We start from the raw sequence: 20,751 nt of genomic DNA on the forward strand, positions 1-20,751 counted from the left end.
CCTAATTTATACAAGCAGGAGTCAGTGGACCTATATGTGAGTATTATGGCCATGAAAACTCTTAAAGAGATGTAAGTATTTTCCATCTATAAGATTATATATCGATAATGTCAAATATCTAGAGTTCCTATTCATTCAAAGGAAACATGAATCTAGAATCATAATCTGAGTATCAGACAGTGAAAAAATCAGCTACTCCTTTATTCAACAAGCCAAGTTACAATGACTCATCAAGAAAAGACAGATAAGGTACATCAAAGTAACTGTTCTGGTAGCATCTGTTTAAAATACTTAAATTTTACAAAGCAGAGTATCATTAGTAAATTAATCTTTTACATAGCAATACCTTTCCAAAGTAATGAGGGAAATTGTGTTGATCTTCAATCACATGAGCAAATCCTCCTTGAAGGCCAAAGTCCACAGAAAAGTATGGCAATCCTTTAGGAACCTACACATGCAAAACCACATTTTCAGATGTTTAACAAACTGCTGACATTTAGTCAAACTCCCCACAACTGAATGAATTTGAACACGGTTTTGCAGTTGAGAGTATCACGTTTTATTTTAAACCACTTCTCAAACCCCGTACATGTAGCATAAAATTGCAACAGAGAAACAGCAAAACAAACACTTAAGGGGAAAGAACAGCACGTAGTAACTAGATAAAATACACAGAAGAGATGATTACCAGGTGGCAGAACCTGCAGAGGCCACTGCTGCAGCACCTGGTAAGAGGTGGGGACAGACCACGCAGCAGTATGCACAGTGAGAAAATGCCTCCCTGAATCCACACCTGAATTATGTGGGTTAGCAGAAATTTTAAGACAGCCACTAGCAAGTTGCATTTATTAAAGGTAAGGTGTTGAGTGATAACAGGAAATATTTACCCAGGAAATATTTACCCCATTGACACCTGGGGAGAAGGGGAAACACCCCTATGGACAATACATTACCAGAAATCCCTCTACAGGACTGGAAGTTATCATCAACTTGCCAAACCTGGTAAACTAGTAATTCAGTCAGCCTGCAGAGGAGATGCTGGATATTCTGCCACACTGGAAGATCCTTCAGTCTGACAGAAGTGGATTCATTCATTGCTACAGTATTGCAACTGATTCTGCTATTTCACTGCAACAAGTTATTTTCCACTCTTAATTGCTGAGGATGTTCCTGTACTGATAAGATTTACAAAGCCTCAAATTCATAAGCATTTCATCTGCTACAGTCCAAATAACTACACAATTTTCATGAGGCATGTTCCATATATAAAATTGACTCTAAAAATAATTAAGATTTAATACAGAGGAGCAATGTAGCATAGCAAGAAACATAAAACATTTTAAATAGACTTTCAAAAAATCATTACATAAGGAAAAATGGGTTGGCAGGTGACACCTTAAGGAAAAGGTCAGCTTCATCTCGTTTGTGTCTAGCAATGCAACAAGTCTGACTGGGATGGAGTCAATTTTCAACACAGCAGCCCATACAGTGCTCAGTTCCGGACTGGTGCCTAAACCAGTGTTGATAACAAACCAGTGTTTTGGCTGTTGCTGAACAGTGCTTGCTGCTGGGTCAGCTCTCCTGGCTGTGTCCCCTCCCAGCCCCAGCTCTCTCACTGCAGGGTGCAGAGAGGGAATCAGAGAAGGCCTTGATGCTCTGCATGGGCTGGACACGTAGGCTCTACCTCTGGACATCATAGTCACAATTTCTGCACAAAATCCACCCATTAGGTGATGTCTCAGCCATGTCTGACCCTCCTTCCAGGTACCATCATCTCCCAGCACAACTTCCAACTTCCCAAACTTCATCTCTAAACTATACTCTCCTAACCTTCTGAAGGCTACAGGCATTTCTTTACCCTAAAATAATGTTAAATTCACACAACTGTGTAACAATTTATGCTCAGATATATTGTATTAATTTAAAGAATTGTCTGGACTTAATCTGAAAACTGGCCTACCTTCAAATGAGCACATTAATAGCCACAAAAATGTATGGCTAGGGAGATTCTTGAAGAAATCAGATGTCTTAATGCCTTACCATGTGTCAAGAAAATGATACTTCACTTATTTGTAACAGATGTTGGCTTTCCCTGTTCTAAAACAACAATGAGCAGAAGATACCCTAAACATGCTTATTTTCTTTTCTGTTTACATCCACCTTAAGTTTAAAGTCTTCCCTAAACCCTTGCTCCAAAATAATTGCATCCCTTACTCTTCTGCACTTAAATCTCCCTCTATACCATATCAGGCTTCATGTCTCATTATTAAAACTCATCTCTTCTTTCTCCTAAACTAGGACTTTAGTGCAAAGTTGCAATATTTACTGAAAGACACTTTGAGAAACTGAGTCTTGTTACTACATAGTAGTAGTAAACTACTTGTAATAAAGCCTATATGCACACATCTTCCACTTTGATATTAAAAAGATGGAACAATCTTTGAACCTAACAGATCCAGCATTATTCCTTTAAGATTTGTTTTTATAAAGACGTTTCAGCTCAGTATCCAGGAGTCAGAGAGAGCACTGTTCCCTTGTTTTAGGACAAAAGATTCATAATGCTATTTATATTTTCACTTCATAAACTTAGCAACACAAATGGCTGTTCCAGGTCAGTGAGAAAGACACATTATACTGTTTCCAGGAAAGTAATTTGCAAATCTTTGATCTACCTTAATTCTTAAAGTTAATATTGAAAATTATGCTGGTACATGTCCTCAAAGTGTCAGCTTTGTTCTCAACGAATGCTTGCAGCTCAGTCCATCAATTGTTGAAATACATGGGAATCTTTTCCCTAATGTCAGTTAGGGGCTCAGCCTGACTGCTAATTCTCATCATACCTACGCCATCTTCTGATGCACTAATCTAATTCTGTTCCCTTTCTTCTCCCTTTGAAACAGCTAATAATGAAAAAGATGAGAGGAATTTGCTGAGAAATTCAGTGTTCAATAAATTCCATTACTTACAGATTTCCGAACATCTTTTGAAGAAAGATCAATTAACTTCTTGTTCATGGACCACTCTTCATCAGACTCCATTATAGCTTTCTGTAAAATCATTTTATCTAAATGTGAAAACATCCTAGATACAGCAAGCAAAGAACTAACTGTTCAACACAGTGAAGCACATTGCACTGCAAGTCACAACTGCTTCTTAACAAAGTAACTATATGTTTTGCAACTTCTAATTTCCACAACTTTATAAAGGCATTGTATAATATCTTCAGACTCACTCAATTCCGTTCCTCTGGTTTGGTTTTCTTTACTTTAACTTTTGCTTGACACAAATTAACAATTTTCAACTAAAATGTCACATTCTCTTTCTACTTGTCCCAAGTAAAATCTGTAATGAATTCATTACACTATGTCAGCCTTTTTTTTCTAAGCACTAAGAGGAGAATCCAGCTTAGAGGCTACTTGTCCTTAAAAAGCTTTAAAGCTGACTCTGTATCTCCATAGTATGGAAGTGAGTACAGTGCTGTACAGATACCGTTTTAATTCCATTTGCTGTGTATTTTAATGGTAGATACTTCTCAAATAAAATTTTATGCAAATGTCATTGCATTAAACCTTGTTCTTCCTCTTTCCCTGAGTATTCAGACAAAGCACAAGTTTTACCAGCACCTGAAGCACAGCAGTCAGATCTTAGAGAGTGTGGAATGTGGTAAAAGTTACTGCATTGATGTTCATCATAATGCTCCACTTCATCAGAAACCAATCACATTATTTCCAGAAAGCAAAAATCATATTTCGAAGAAGAAATCAAATAATTTACTTATAAAAGACAAATCATGAGCCAGCTGCTGAAAGCTGAAAGGCCTCAGTTCCAGGCAAAAGCTTCAATGAAGTTTTTCTTACAGAATCACAGGGGAAAAGAGACCAGAAAAGCTACAAAAAATGTATCCATCATGCTGTCTAAAGCTCATCAGAGACCTAAAACACATGGAAAATTTGGGTTTACCGAACACTGGCATTTCTTAAAACAGTTGACACTATTTTCTCATTTTATGCTTGCCAAGGCACATGGATGGTGTTTTAAGTTTATACAACAAGACTTAAGTGAGAAGTATTGCAGTCCTTAAAGTACTTCGAGAGACTAAAATTCTTTCACCCTCTTTCAGTATTTGTCAGTGCAGCCAGACTTGAGACAACTGCACAGGGACAAACAGCTCTTCCACTGACTACCTGAAAAACTGAATTACCTCACAGGGCTTGTTTTAAGATCAAGGAATATGATCAAAGAATGAATCAAGAAGCAAGATCAAAGTATACACCTTTTCAAAACTAGTACTTGAATATCAGAAATGTTTTCCAGAAATAGATGAATTATGATATATACATTCAAATGACTTCATAAAAAAACATTTTCCTGTACCTTAAAGTAGATTGGAGCCATATCTCCTACTTCTTTGGGAAGAGGAATGCATTCATATACCATATGATACTTTTTCTTCATACTCATATTTGTTTCTAGGAACACACAGTCCAGGTCTTTAGCTTCAAACATTTTAACCAATGCATTTCGGAACACCTGTTTAAAGAAAAAAAAAGTGTAATTGAAATTAGCTTTTCAGAGCTTTCAGATACATTATATTACCTCATTAACATATTATATTTGTAATAAACTCACAATAAAATGGAAAACAGTAGCAATCATAGTAGGAAAATTCTGTATTATTCAGTAATGTAATATGAAGCATATTTCCTATGAAGTAGTATATGAAGTCTAGAAAACTATTGTGAAACACACAATACAATTAACACTACAAACTAAGTTTTAATAAATACGATATATTTTTACAGGTGAAATTAAAACTATGTTGACCTTCATAACTGTGGTGCTGCATAAAACAACATGGCTTTAAACAGTAGGTCCCAAGCTTGCAATTTCTTGGGATGTAATGTCTCGTACCTACTAGAGTTACCATTACCCTTTTACTATTCCTTCCAATTATGCAGTTAAAAAAAAGAAAGAAAAAAACCCAACAAAAAACAAAGGAAGGGTATTTCCACTAGGCATGCTTGATTTTTAAGGAAAACACTAACATTACCTCAAAAGAAAGCCATGGCATAACAACCATCTTTACTGTATGGAAGCAAACCAAATGCAATACTCCATAAATGCAGCCTCAAACTACACTTACCAGTTCCCTGTCATAGGGATTAAGTGCTGCACCTATTCAAAGGGTATTTCAGTTTACAATTCTGTTAGCACCAGGGCCCTGCACATACCCAAGAGGCCCTGCAACCTCTTCCACCTGGTAGGGCTCTGGCTGCCTATGCAGACAGACAGCTCTGATAAGCTGCAGATATGAGCTGGGATCAGCTCCAACAGAAAGAGCTGGGGTAACAGAGTGCTGCAGTGTGGGCAAGTGTGGGCCTTGCCTCCTGTCATTCAGGAGCTGCAGTTAAGTTCAGGCCCTCATTTTTGGTCCTTGCCTGACCTATGTTTCAGGGATGCCTATGCCCAGCCAGGTACCTGGCAGTTCTTGGCCCTGACTTCACCTTGAACCTAAGTCATCACTGCAGACTTGTCTGGCCAACACTGGGCCACGGCTGACCCTGTCTACCATCATGGGAATTGCTCTCTTCTTCTGGCCTGGGTACCATGGGACTGGACCTTGTCCGTGAGATGACCTCCCCAACCTGCTTTGCTTGTCACCCCTACCCCTGACTTGCCTTCCTCACTCTTGCTGCTCCCTAACTCTCTTGACTGTTGGTATTTGCGCCCAAGATATGCAAGAGCATCATTCTATAGCTTACAGTGTAGATGCTGAACTAAATTATCAAGTACAAGGGATGATTTCTGAGACTCATTAAGACTCCTTTGAAAACGCACAAAAGATCTGACTTTCTGATAGTGTCAGTGTTTATGAAACCTTCTCAAAATCTCAAAAACTGCTTTTTAAAAATAGAGATTGTTTGATTATACGTGCTCCTATACCATTTCCAGTATAAAGCCAAGAAACCACTGAAACTGTAGGAGCCACACAGACCAGAGGTATCATAGCTCTACAGCTCACATAACTCAGAGGTTGTCCTTTTTGCAGTGATTTTGTTTCCAATTAACAGTGCTCCGAAGTACAAACAGCACAATTAAAAGGTGAATCCCATCTAAAGGTTTTAGATTCCCTACCTTAAATGGAGAGTTGATGAACCTAAGAAGCATAAGCAAATAAACATACTCAACAACACCAGCTAGTACTGAAGTAAAACAGAGGTAAAACTAATCACTAGCAGGTTTTCAATGCACTTCTCCCTACCCGTTTGCCACCTTGCACAGTATGAATCAAACTAAAAGCCTAGAAAACTTGGTCAAATATATATGTTAACTAGGTATCTAAGCTCTCCAAAGCAGGCCCTTGTGCTCTGAATTTTTCCTCACTCATAAACTGCTCCGTGCTGTGACAGGAAGTTGTAACCACCATCCCCTAACATAACTGATGAAACACAGCTAGAAGATATTACTGTTCCATGACTGACATAGAGTGGCAGGCAACTCTGAATTAATAGCTTGTTGTCTTTTCCTCATCACTCCAGTCCCCAGACCTCTACTTCTGAAATACCCTGAAGCAAGCAACTGTAGTGAGATAAAAGAAACATTAACCCAAAGGTTGAGAAAGACTGCTCCTTTCAGTTGCCACCCTGCAATATCAACTGAAACACAAATCCACCGAAAAGCCTAGAATATCAGCAGATGTTAGCTCACATTTACCCAACTGCATTTTCTTGGATTTAAATACATTGCACTTTTCTTCCAAATTCTGAGCAGGGCAAAACATAACCCCAACTGCATTTTCTTGGGTTTAAATACATTGCACTTTTCCTCCAAATTCTGAGCAGGGCAAAACATAATTAGCACTGGGAAGGACAAAATCATTCATAAGAGCACATAAGGAAGCTTGGCTTATGCTTGGATGCACATGACATTGATAGATGCAACAGTTCAGTCAATGCAGAATGTGTAAAGATTTATATCTTTTCATATTAAAAATATTACATGCATATTTACTTTGCCAAGTGAGCACATCAGTCTAAACCACACAATATGTTAAATTCAAGTGCTTGAAGGCATACAGCATAAAGGAACCCTTCTTGCTTTACTCCAATATATCCTAAAAAACAATCCCAGCAAAAATACATAGCTAAAACATGTGTTCCATACTACATTTTTTGAATATTTTAAGTGTGATAAGTTTTTTTCCCTTCAACATAAAATATGTCTCTGGCATAAGAAAGTTAGTTTAGTCACTGATTGTCTGCTCATGTTCTTGCTAAAGCCTTCCAGACTCCTTCTACTGAATCACATAGAAGCTGGGGGGAAAAAAAATTCGTCCATCACCTTCCAAAGTGCTTTGCTACAAAAAATGTTTAAAATGTCCATGAATATATTCACAGGGTCAAAGGACAATGGTTTTAGCAACTAGATGCATTTCCTAGCAAGTAAAATACTAGCATCGAATACTGGAACTGCATTTGCATATCTTTATCCTATTTATTTCTCATACAAATTTAGAAAAATTATCTATTTAGTTAAGAGTTTAGTTAGACAAACATATTTATCACTTTCCCCATGCTCTTTTGTTCCTCCTGATCCTACTTGTTGCATTTATTTGCTTCTTATCCAACCTTCTTAGCATTTCTATGATATACAAGAGAACTCCTTTTCCTTCCTGCTTGAAGGAGAGGCATTATTTAACTTGGAAACACTATATAAAAATTACCCCAGCCATGAGAATCAACGTGGGGAGCAAATCTGAGAAGTCAGAGAATCCATCTGCCAGGCTTGAGGCAAGACAAACATTACTTAAAGTACTTCAAACTTACGAATTATGCTTGTTTTAAATCTAAGCAAATGCAACAACAAAGTCTTTCTCTAGTCTGAAATAGTCTCCAATATTTCGACAGAAGAGGTTGCAAATTGTTTTCTCCTTGTATAATCCTGATGGCAGGGGGTGGGGGACTGACAATCACAGTCAATCTCTTAGGGAGAAGCTTGTTACATCCCTCCCTTGATTGTCTATCTCCAAAGAAAACAGAACTCAAAATTTTCAAAATATCTTCATAAGAGAGTTGGAAAGCACAACCCATCACACTTGGCACTTTATTCTAGTCATTCTTTTCAAGAAAAGGTAGAAAATTGGATTCTTGCAGGGATCTCACTGATTTGAAGAGTAAGACAGCTCTCCTTCAACTGATATACATCCAAAATTCAGATTATCTTAAAAAAATGAAGATATGTAAACAACATATCCTCAGCTCATATTAAGTGATCTGCCTGCTCTGATAATCCTTTTCTTTCCCTTGGCACTCCCAAGAAAATCAAGTGAAGACAGTAAGGGATCAGCTGTACCTACTTCATCCCCAGTAGATGTTCCCCTAATATGGTTTCAAAGACCTCCAGCAACACATATTCTGCAGCATTCCAGGAAACTTTTTCTAGCGCTTGTAAATCAGAAATTTTATTCAGTATTCATCCTGTCTCTCTTTTCTTTTAATATCTGACCACTAATTTTCATCCATAATATGAGAATGGTATCAGAGAAGAGCTGCCAGACTGCAAATAATGAAAATTATGAAAATAGGTAGTTATGACAAGTATATTATTGTACAAAACAAAATCATTGTACAAAACTGTTAAGAGACAGTTTCTCAGGTGACCTGGATTTCTTCCCAGATGTCTTCATCCAAAAGAGTGGCTGCAGTATGGTGTTGCAGAGGGGCTATCAGGCAGTGACCTTCAGTAAGGGACTGGTTGCTTGGTAGAGATAAGTATACCTGCGAAAAGCAAACAAAAACTGAAGTGCCATTTTTCCAGCATCAAAAACCTTCCCATTGCTAAGGCTATGAAATTCACCGTTGCCTAAATTCAAACCAATAGATGCCAGTACTTACTAATTACAACAATTATTAGCAATTTTAGTGTTTTTAAAGTTCCCACTCAAATGAACTAGTAGTATCCAGAGGGCAGTCCCACCAAAAACACAGTAATACCAGTCTTACAAACCAACTGGAATCATAACTGTTATCAAACCACACTGTTTAGTCCATTCCAATAGGTCTTTTAGTACAGATGTATACGTGTATGTATTTTTAATAAACTTACATATATATATAACCCTATATATAACCCTAACCCTAACCCTAACCCTAACCCTACCCTAATTTTGCATATATATATATGCAAAATGCATACTCTGTGTCATGATTTAACCTGTTAGGCAGCTAGACACCACACAGCTGTTCACTCACTCCCTGCCCACAGTGGGATGGGGGAGACAATTGGAAAAACAAGTAAAATTCGTGGGTTGACACAAAGACAGTTTAAAAGGACATAAAAATAAATAGTAAGAACAAAACAATTATTTTGCATATATATATATGCAAAATGCATACTCTGTGTCATGATTTAACCTGTTAGGCAGCTAGACACCACACAGCTGTTCACTCACTCCCTGCCCACAGTGGGATGGGGGAGACAATTGGAAAAACAAGTAAAATTCGTGGGTTGACACAAAGACAGTTTAAAAGGACATAAAAATAAATAGTAAGAACAAAACAATTGATACACAATGCAACTGCTCACTACCCACCAACCAATGCCCAGCCACTCTCCAAGCAGTGGGCCTGGGCCAGCTTTTCTCCTAGTTTATATACTGAGTATGATGGCATATGGTATAGAAAGAATATCCTTTGGTCAGTTGAGGTCAACTGTCTCTGCTCTGTCCCCTCTCAACAACTTGTGCCTTTCTGACCTTCTTGCTGAAAGGTCAGTATGAGAAGCTGAGGAGTCCCTGACCACTACTTAGCAACAACTAAAAACATCAGTGTGTCATGAACATTATACTCATCCTAAATCCAAAACACAGCATTGTACCAGCAATTGAGAAGAAAATTAACTATCCCAGACAAAACTAGGACTATCTATATATCTATATGTATATATATTAGATACATAAGCACAGATTATATATATATACATACACTCAGGTATGTATCTATATGAATTTATATATATAATCTCTATTTTAAAAAATGCAATGTGCCATAATACATATTTCTGCATTTAATTCCATGGGCCGATAATGAGTTTCAGGTCAAACGAAGATAACAATAATAAATTAAAACTTTGGATTAAAAAAATGACCAAAAATGCTATATGGAAGCATTTCAGATGTTATAAATCCAAATATTTATGCAACTTTTAAAAGCATTCACAGAAACAGGAAGGTTTCCAAGCCAAACTTCTGTCTATTTTAAAGGATATTAAGCTTAGAAATGGAATTCTCCACTTAATTTTATTTGATATCAAGATACAGTTCTTCACAGGTTCAAATTTCCTCCAGTGAGGTGTGATTTAGTCTACCGCAAATCCTTCTATAGTCTTATCTCTGCACTGAGATCTTTCATTATTGCTCCTGTCTTCCACAAATGTGAAGTTCTGCTATCAAAGATTAGCTCTAAAATTCATGACAGATTTATATCTTTTCTTCCTCACCCTTGATGAATCTGCAGAATCAATTGGAAGGGCAAGGAAAATAAGATGCAGAGCAATAAATCATTCCACAGAAGCAATTTCATTCGTAATTTTAAGCGCTCTTAACACCATTTCTTTTTTATTTCTACATTTGTGTTAAATTGCTATCTTATTACCTTGGTGCCAATTGCAATAATAAGATGTTTAGAAAGTTCACTGCTATCAAAGCAGTATGGGCACTTTTCCATGCGTGCAGCAAGTTGCTGGTGCTCCTGTATTGCTTTTCTCCTTTGTATCTCTTCCTCTTCCCCACTGCGTGCTCTTTTGGCCATTTCTTTTTTATTTCTACATTTGTGTTAAATTGCTATCTTATTACCTTGGTGCCAATTGCAATAATAAGATGTTTAGAAAGTTCACTGCTATCAAAGCAGTATGGGCACTTTTCCATGCGTGCAGCAAGTTGCTGGTGCTCCTGTATTGCTTTTCTCCTTTGTATCTCTTCCTCTTCCCCACTGCGTGCTCTTTTGGCTAGAAACAAACTTCTCCTTTGTATCTCTTCCCCACTGCGTGCTCTTTTGGCTGCTTTAGAAACAAACATGTCATCCAGAGTGTAGTAGTCTCTGTCAGTTTTTTCCATGAGCTGAAAAGATACACAGAAAAATTCCATGTATATATTAAACTAGCAAGACAAAATACTCTTTGTAGTATCCTTTACTGAGACAAGCATGAAGTACATAAGCAGCAGCATTTCTTCCTTTCACGTGGCATTTGCAGCAGATGCAATCATCAGATACATCTCCTGAGAGCAGTCATACATAATCTTAGACAGCACAGATGTTAAAATATAGATGTGTGACAGCAGTGAGAAGAGTATATTGCTATATTCCATTTCAAGTTAAGGGCTAGGTATTTCAGTATTGTCTTGATATAACTTCAGCCTTAAGTAGATGCACAATTTTGTATACCATGTATTATCATATATTTTGTCTTCTCCCTTCTCTTTCTCCTTTCGTACTAAAATTACAACCCAACCTTCTTCTGTGAAATAACTAGACCATGACCCTGTACCTCATGTTCATATTCCACACAACTTTAAAATTAAATACCATCAACACCCTAAACACTCAAAACATACAGCTTAAGCAAATGTAAAGAGCATTCAAAAGAATTTTTTCAAGTTTTTCTCTTTAAATGAAATCTCAGTGGTGCAATACTTTTAGGCCATAATTAACTGTAATTTTACCTTGAATAGTTGCAGTCATCTGCTAATCAAAATGACACAGAGAAAAAAAAAAGTGTGCTATACAGATTTCTTGATATATTGGAAGCACTGGATCTTCAGAGTCTTGTCATACTTTTGTATGAGTAGTTTTGCTCCAAGAATTGCTAAGGAAATGGTACAAGTGTCTTCACAACAAATCCTAATAAACTTTAGAATGCTGACTGGGGTAGCCCTAGCAAAGGACTGATGTTAACTGAAGGCATTTGGAAGGCATGCAATCGTAATGGAACAGAATCTCCAAATGAAAGAAAAACTTTCTGGAAATATTAAGATGTGTAGAAGTGTTCTTCACACAGCTGGAGGCCACAGAAGCCAGACAACATTGCACTTTTGGTTTAAGGTGTAATATATGCTGGTCAACAGAACTCTATGAAGCACACTGGGGAAGGAATTAAAATAAACCTAAGTTAACTTTGGAGAAGCAAAGAAACTAGTAAAGGTAGCTAGCAATGCAACATTTTGGGATGAAAAGACATAGTAAAGGGATATTTAGAGAAGAAATATTCACAGATCAGGTTCAGATTACCTCTCCCACCGAGTCTCTCCCAGGAACAAAATGAAAGATCCTATTGGGATACTAATGAATAACACGAGATATTAAGGAACGCAATGCAGTTCAAGCAACGAACACCCCAGCTTCAAACACATTAAATAAGTGCTTGAAATAAGCAGGGTCTAAGAAAAAAGTTCAACCTGCTTGTGCAACAAAAAAGGCCCACTCATTAATAATTCAGGCCCAATCAGATGCTCTTCAAGCACTATACATTTCCCTTGCTGAAGGAAAACAGACAAGGACAAAGTCAGGTTACTTCTTTTCCCTTTTCCATACTTTTAAAGAGAAATTTATGAGACCTTTATTCAGGTCATAAGTCTAACACATCAATCAATGCATGGTGCCATTATATCGCAGTTCTGAGACAAAGAGACCAAGTTACAGATGGTCACTCCGCCCCTGAATCTTCATTTCTTGATGTGTTTTATCACGTTTTAGATGACTTTAAAAGAGTGTTAAAACAGGATATAGTTTCACTTTTCATAACAGCCATGAAAGGAATAAGAATTTATTTGCAGGTTTCCTATTACCACAGTGTCCTTCTAACATACCTCAAAACAGTTCAGGAATTACAGAAACTAGGCAAAAATATCACACAGCAAGAATTCTGTACTTCTACTGAAATAAGACATGATATGAAGCTAAGTGGGAAAATCCATTCAGCAATGTTTTCTGCCTTAAAAACGAATAAACAAAAAAACACTAATGACATTTAGTCTGCAATACTGGAATAGCAGCAATGAACACCACTAACACATTCCTTGTCAGTAGCAAGGAAAAAAATAATTTTAAGGCTAGAATTCCTTAAATATGATTACTCCTCAAGTGCTACAAATGCCAAACATCAATGCGTCAAAACTGAAATAAAATGAAATGTAGCTGCTACTATGGCAGACTACAGAGGACTCTTCAACTCCTACATCTAAATATTGGCCTTTTAAAAGTTTTTAAAGAAAATGGAAATTCTCTTTTATAACATTTATATTCCTATCTGTACAATAAGGTTCTCAGTGTGCTCTGCCAATTGCATTATTTGGCTATAACTACATTTCTCAAAAAATGTGAAAGGGAAATTGAAAGAACAAGAAGAAAGCTTTCTCCAAAATAGCAGAAGGAAAGCAGGCAATCATTTAAAAACTGATTTCTTTCATGCATATCTTCTTCCATACAAAAGACAGAGCTAATACAAATCCAAAGAAGGAACTATACGGATGTATTAGAACTGCTGGAAAGTTGCTGGTGTGTGATGCAGCATCACACCTGCTAGGCAGGAAAGTCAATGAATTCTGGAAGTTGTGTATTTAGGTCCCTCACTGTGGTTGGTATTGCTTGGTATTGCCCTTGCTGCCCAGGTGCTGACAGAGATCAGAAAGAAGCAGGAAGTTGCTCCAATATATCAGTTTTAACTTGGGATGTCCTACAAAGCACCAGTGAATTGTGTGGTTAATATAGGAAATTCGGGTATCTATAGAGGCAATGCACCTGAAGTCCTTGTTTCTACCAGACACTGGTCAAAGCCAAGAGCTGAGCTAAACTGACACGCTCACAAGACAGATCAGCTCTACAGTCCCCAGCCTTCTTTATCATGCTTCACTTTCTGCCACATTCTTCCTTCAGAAGCACCCTCTTTTTCTAACTTGCCCTTCTCTTTTGGCAAGCACTGATTAACCAGAAATCACACAGGCAGCTTCAGGACTCTTAGCACCAGGCAAAATGATATGGCCTCCCACACCTCATAGTGTAATTGGGCAAGTGTGTCACATCTACCACCTGTCGGGAGATCCATTTTCCACAACCAGGATGCAGTTTTGGTTTAATCAACAGGGAAGCATCACAGTGTTGTTTGCCCTGGCCAAGAAAGGCCTGTAATATACAAACATTTAGCAAGGGAAGGCATCCAAACTGCTCTCAGGAGCTCTCTGGGCTCTCATTTGGGCACCCCAAATATAGTACAAATGTGGCCAAAACCCAAGAAAAGGAGAGAGATCTCTAACCATTAAGCACATTCAGAAAGAGATCAGCATCTGACTATGCATAAATGAGAATGATTTGAGAGAGAGGAAAATTACAATGTTGTATTTGCTGATTAAATCCTTAACATGATAATTACCATGAATAATATGAATATATTACATGAATAATTTCATTACGTATTCTGTTTATAAAATAATTGATGCCCTATTTAATTTGTTATGTTAGTGAAGCCATCAGGCCCCTTGGCATGGGGCTACTTCCTAAAGTAACTCTTGCAGATCTGTGCAAGGTACACTCCAGGATCCACCTCATTTTTCTGCCAACATACGTTCAGATCACTGAAACCGTATCTCATAGCTTAATTTTAAACCAATTCTGTTTCTCTTATTCCACAGTAAAACCCCTGGAGTTTGATACACTGTTGGCTGCCTACACACTCCATTTGAAGTGTGCTGCACGTTGTGTCTCTTATCTCTCTCTCTGCTGCTATTACTTGCTCTTTAGGTGGCCATTTGAAACACACAAAAAAAAGCCTTAATAAAGAATTTAGTATCATTGTGATACTGAAAGGAAACCTCAAGACACAGAACTACTAATCATCAGGGATTATTCCTATATAATACCTCAAGCACTTTTTTTTCCCCTCTTCAAATGTCCTCTGAAATTTGGGGATGAAACAGGAAATTCTATTAAACACAATTAGCGCAGTTACAAAAGACACCTGCATGGTTCTAGTGTGGGTTATTTTCAGCTTTTTTGTATGGTTACTTTTCTGCTTATTTTCTTGTTCCATTTTGCATGCAACTATTGAACTTCTGCTTTTCCTGTTTTATTGCTAACACAATCATAGCTAGAGTTACTTCCATATAAGCTAATAAAAGTGCATCTGCTTGGAAAATTTGGGAAAAAAAGTCTATAGATTGTATGAAATGTATCAGTTTGAGTTTAAATTGTCATGGCAACACTGACGTCTTCAACTTCAAATGACAGAGTTAATATTTGGAGCATGTTGTATCATAATATATTTTAGGAAGCTGCAATAAAGAAGAATAAACTATTATTTTAGAATACAAACCTGAGTGACATAAGACTACATCTCACATTTAAATTTACTCAGCTTTTAGCACCTACTACTAACAACAAAATCACCTCAGAAAAGTCTTTCTGATCTCAAACAGCATTTGCTTAAGCAGAATTTTATTATGTAAACTTTATTACAACTCTCCCTACAAGCACAGACATCTGAATTTGTGGGTTTAATTAAACACATAATACAGCAAATAGGCATTTCCAAACCTATCAACCCAGCAAAATAAACAGTATTTTAAATACATAATATGAAATATGATAGTGAAGTGCTGGAGCAGGTCCAGAGAAGAGCGAAGAGGCTGGTGAAGGGACTCGAGCACAAGTGCTATGAGGAGAGGCTGAGGGAGCTGGGGTTGTTTAGCCTGGAGAAGTGGAGGCTCAGGGGAGACCTTATCACCCTCTACAACTCCCTGAAAGGAGGTTGGAGTCAGGTGAGGGTTGGTCTCTTCTCCCAGGCAACCAGCAGTAGGACAAGAGGGCACAGACTCAAGCTCTGCCAGGGGAGGTTTAGGTTAGATATTAGGAAGAAATTTTTTACAGAGAGAGTAGTCAGGCATTAGAATGGGCTGCCCAGGGAGGTGGTGGATTCACCATCCCTGGAGGTTTTCAAGATGAGACTTAGTGCCACAGTCTAGTAACCATGGTAGGGTTGGACTTGATGATCTTGAAGGTCATTTCCAATGCGGTTGATTCTATGATACTATGAAAAGATTTTAACATATCAATGCACAGAGTGTTTTTAAGGTCTATGCCACTGATAAGAAAATATTACCTGTCACGCTGGTGAGCAATGCAGTTCAGGCCTACCTTTGAGCAGCAGAAGTCAAGCAATAAATAGACAACTGCTCAGTGGTTTGGGACTGTGGTTCTTTGGATGTCTGTTATTTGAAATGAAAGGTGCAGATTTTGCTATAACTAGTTATTAGGACAGATTAAACTTCATATGCAAGTCAATGAAAAGTAAACCAAATGAAACACCTTCAGTCACAGAATTCTGGTATTAAAACTGTGATTAGCATTTCACTTTACAGTTATCCCTGGCCCTGATTTTAATGCCAAGAAAAGACTGTCCTGCACGAGTCTTCCTTTGCAACATACCTTGCAATTTTAACATAATTCAGGAAGAATGCTAAATGCTTATGCTGTCATATAATATGGGCTGAATCTACATGGTTCTTCCTGTTCCCGGGTTTTCTTCTCTAATCCAGAGGTCACTGCAGTTGATTTGTTTCCACACAGAGGAACAGCTTTAAGCTTGTGTCCACTCAATATACATGGAAAGCTGTTTAGTGCATTGAACTGAAATGTAGCAGAACACAGAACAAGGTGTCTGAAATTATTTTCCCTTGGGTTTTCACATTAATTTTTTTATAGCAAACCATACCAGTGATCTTTAAGTAAATGTAAAAAGCAACAGAATATCAGAGCTTTGTTAGAGTTTTATCATGTCAATTAAATACTGTGTCAGAATGGCTTTACTATATAAAAAGAGAAGAAACAGGTTTATCATGTAATAGTAGCAGCAGCAACAACATTCTGCATTTTCACTTTAGCTTTTTCTTTTTTTCTAGGCTATTATTTTGGTTTATGGTGATGGAAATGCAAAGATGTGCAACAGGTAGGTGTGCACAGCAAGAAAAAATGATAAGCCTGAAAGCAATTTTCCATTTTATAGACTCCAGAACCAAGGAAATGCAACATACAAATACTCTTGTTGCAAGTTTGCAATACCAGAATAGCTCTTGCCTAAATCCATAAAGGAAGATCGGCATTACTACTAAAGTTTTTTATTTTTCACTGCTGAAATTCATGTTAGGGATTACTGCAGAGACTTTTAAATAAAGTGAATATATGACCAAAATTAAAATGGCCTAAAGAGCAACCCAGATTCATCTTTCTCACTTTTTTTAGTAAAATATAATCAAAAAAGAAAAAAATGTCTTATTAGAAATTATATGTACAAATAGGAGGTAATTTATATTGAGGTAATGTTCTAGAAATCAGTCTCTGTACACCCACAAGCATTTATTGACATAAGTGAAAAGATTACATAAGTCTTAACAGCATGAATTTGGTAAAATTGAGCTACTTACAACAGTCAAGAGCTGAAGGAACTACAGACAGGGCACTTAAAGCTATCAGTAGTGAAAACCTAAGACTTCACACATATTCTGTACTCTATAACTGTCAGGAAAGATAAACAAACAGCAGTTTTCAAATGTTTTACTACCTTTTTTGTATCCTACAGTCATGGTTCTATAGCACTGATAATCCAAACCACTTTCCAAACTGAAGAAAGTTGAAAGTAGAAACACATTAACTTCAAACAGGTGGTTTTCTCCCTTTAGATATAACAGTGAAACATAAAAGAATCAAACTTTAAGCCTTGCTTTCTTCATATATATAAAAAAGATTAGTGCTGGGTTTTAAATTTCTGTTTCAAAAAAGCTTTTTTCACCACTGGAAAAAAAATCATGAGTTTGACATAATAGCATGCATGGGATGGTTGTGGGAGAGGCTGTACTTCAAACTGTCTGGGATAACTGACATCCACATCAGCCCCTTCAAGAGAAGGCAACACTTAACAGGAGGTAAGAGTCTCAAGCAGAACAGGGTTGTATTAGAATCACAACTAGAAAAAGAAGAATGGACAAGAGGAGAATGATAAATTGTCATCTAAACTTAAAACAAAGGCTCCAGAGGTAAACAAATAGCAAGGAGATGGCTTATTCCAACCATCTGATCACATGGACTTCTTGAGAAAAGGAAACTTTATAGGTGGGAAAAGGACTTAATAACAAGTGTGGCTTGACCAGAACAGGTGTTCAGTCTGTGAATCTGAGTGGGAGTCAGGCATGACATAACGTTATATAGACTTTCGCTTGCCAATGAGATTCGACAAAGGTTTCATGGATAGAGATTTTGGATCTACATACTGACATTTCTTCTGAGTCTTATGGAAGAAAAATCCTTTCATGAATTATATCCTATTTCAACATCCCTATCTCCCTTTACAGAACTACAATTACGTCATTATCTTCAGAGATTAGTAACAGCTAGCCTGTATCCCATTTGAAATACCATTAAAGCACTAAATAGCAGGAAACTAACACTCATCTGGAGCAGAGCATTCAGCTGTGTAAAAGCCAGAAAACATGGATCTATCTTTCTCACTCCAATCCCATTTACGAGAACAGTGCTTACTCCCTCCAGCCTCAACAGCTGTGTGACTGGAATTCTCTTTTTGCCATAGTCTGGGAAAGTGATAAAAGTCCTGGGAAAATCCATAAAGTGCTGTATTCAGTTCAGACTGAGAAGAAAAATGAAATTATCAAACAGAATTTAAGGGACAGGATTTCCCTTCTCCCAACCTAGGTAGGACATAATTTATAGACTTGCAGCAGTTTCTTCCCACCACTCTTCTGAAATATGACAGATTAACTTTTGCGGATAATTTTTCCACTTCTCAAATGAAGGCATGAAGACAAAGTAATTTGCATGTGTCAAATTTGTGTACTATGTTATCAAACTAAAACTGACAAGAGAGGTTTGGTGGCTAGCTTTCCTGCTGGACATAAAGCACCTCACTGAATCCACTGAGGAAAGAGGCAAAAATGTTGAAGACTATCTCACTGATATCTCATAATGCACTCTATGTAGTATTGGTTCATAAAGCACATAAATAAAACATCTAGAATATTTGTGGTCACATACAAATTTTTCAGACTGCTGCCAACATTTCAGCACTAACACTGATCTTGTTATGCTGTGAGTAAGAATGCATTCTACAGACATGGAAACCTCAGGATGCCTAGGAGCCAGTTTATTAAATTAGGATCAAGAAACACCCACCATGTAGGGAAGGCCATCACATTTTGTGATGACAAAGGGCTGTACAGAAACTACCAGCAGTTCACTGCAGAAATTCTGAGCCAAAAGTCCATCTAGATCTCCCTATTTAATATTTACCAACGAAACTGTATTTCACGAAGTTGCTGCATTGTTTTTTTCTCCCACTCACAATTAAGGCCTCCACAGCATCTCATGCTCTATAGCATGACTTCTACAATTTCCACCTTCACTGAAAAAAAATCCCAAGCCCCTCCTTCATGTTAAACTCTGTTCTGTGATCATTTCCCATATGAGAAACAAAAATAGGGGTTTTATATTAAACTTTCATGCTAATTGTTCTAGTCCACCAGCTGCTTCCCCTGTCCACCCACCCATCCACCCCCCAGGATGAAGAAATTTTATTTACTTAGATTCTCTTCAAACAATCACCACTTCGTGCCTCTGACCACAGGGGATGCTTTACCAGCTTGGGTAGCACTCAAGATATGGGTGCACCATGAGTGCACTACTGTAGCCTTGAAGTCTTTAAATTGGTCCTAAATTCCCTCTTTTCACAGTCTCCAAGATTCTGTTTCTCTTTTTAAAGACACCAGCCCCGAGACAATGTTTGCAGACTCACAATGATTCTCAAATCAAGCATCAACATGTATATGCACAGTCATGGCTTCACTCAGCTTCACGATTACCATCATTTTGAATTCATCAGCCCTGACTTTCATCTGAATTTATTGCCTCAATTCCTATTATGGGATCCCTTTCTCTTTAATTGAGAGGCCTATAGCATCATCTCTTGTGTCTGAGCTAGACATCTTAATTCCTTTTATATCCATAATGTCTTTCAGACGGCATTCAGAATAGGACAGATGACTCACATCACTAAAATACTTATGTCTCTCCAGCGACTCTCTGAAGTGAATCTAAAGAATTGGTTCAGATATGTTTCACAAGGTTAGAAAAATCCCAGCTTTGTAGTTTGAAATTCTACAATTTACAGTGACCTCTACTTTTGACAGTCCTGTATAATTATGTAACCATAACCAATTCTCAGGTCATAAAGTACCTCTTCCTCCAGATGGTTTATGTATATGTTGAACAGAAGAAATCCCTGATGAATCCACTGGCAACCTTCTTTTATAATAAAAATTAACCATTTACTCCTGCCCTCTGTTTTCTCTCTAAATATTTATATTTGCCATCTTCTGTTCCTCAGAATGAATAAAGATTTCACTCAGCACTTCATAGTTCAGCATGTTACTCCTGACTTCCTTCAGACCACTTAAGTGAGGATCATATGGTTTTAGTCATTGGTTATTCTTAATCTCAACTTCAAGTTTCATTTAAAAATCATTAATTTCTATAAATTTGAACTAAAATTTGTTTTAGTGACACTGCTAACTTCAGACAGATTTTCACTCATTCCCTGTAAAAAAGGTTCATGCAAATAATTCATTAGCCCTTCTAGCATGAACTTATCTTTCCTAAATGCTCTAATTATACCTTGATCAGTTCTTTCAACATCACATTC

General features: G+C 37.3%; 1 protein-coding gene across 1 annotated transcript in view; it reads right to left on the reverse strand.

Moving 5' to 3' along the window:
- The window catches only part of CWF19L2 (CWF19-like 2, cell cycle control (S. pombe)), a gene marked incomplete at its 5' end in the record, with an annotated part of 56,395 nt that overhangs the window by 658 nt on the left and 34,986 nt on the right, over positions 1–20,751 (reverse strand). The window contains 5 exons of the mRNA XM_009070707.1: positions 347–448; positions 2,967–3,047; positions 4,375–4,530; positions 8,661–8,777; positions 10,853–11,116. Coding sequence (XP_009068955.1) covers positions 347–448; positions 2,967–3,047; positions 4,375–4,530; positions 8,661–8,777; positions 10,853–11,116 — 720 coding nt within the window. The remainder of the gene's footprint in view (positions 1–346; positions 449–2,966; positions 3,048–4,374; positions 4,531–8,660; positions 8,778–10,852; positions 11,117–20,751) is intronic.

This window comes from Acanthisitta chloris, unplaced genomic scaffold, assembly GCF_000695815.1.
Source record: "Acanthisitta chloris isolate BGI_N310 unplaced genomic scaffold, ASM69581v1 scaffold630, whole genome shotgun sequence".
Classification (NCBI taxonomy): Eukaryota; Metazoa; Chordata; class Aves; order Passeriformes; family Acanthisittidae; genus Acanthisitta; species Acanthisitta chloris.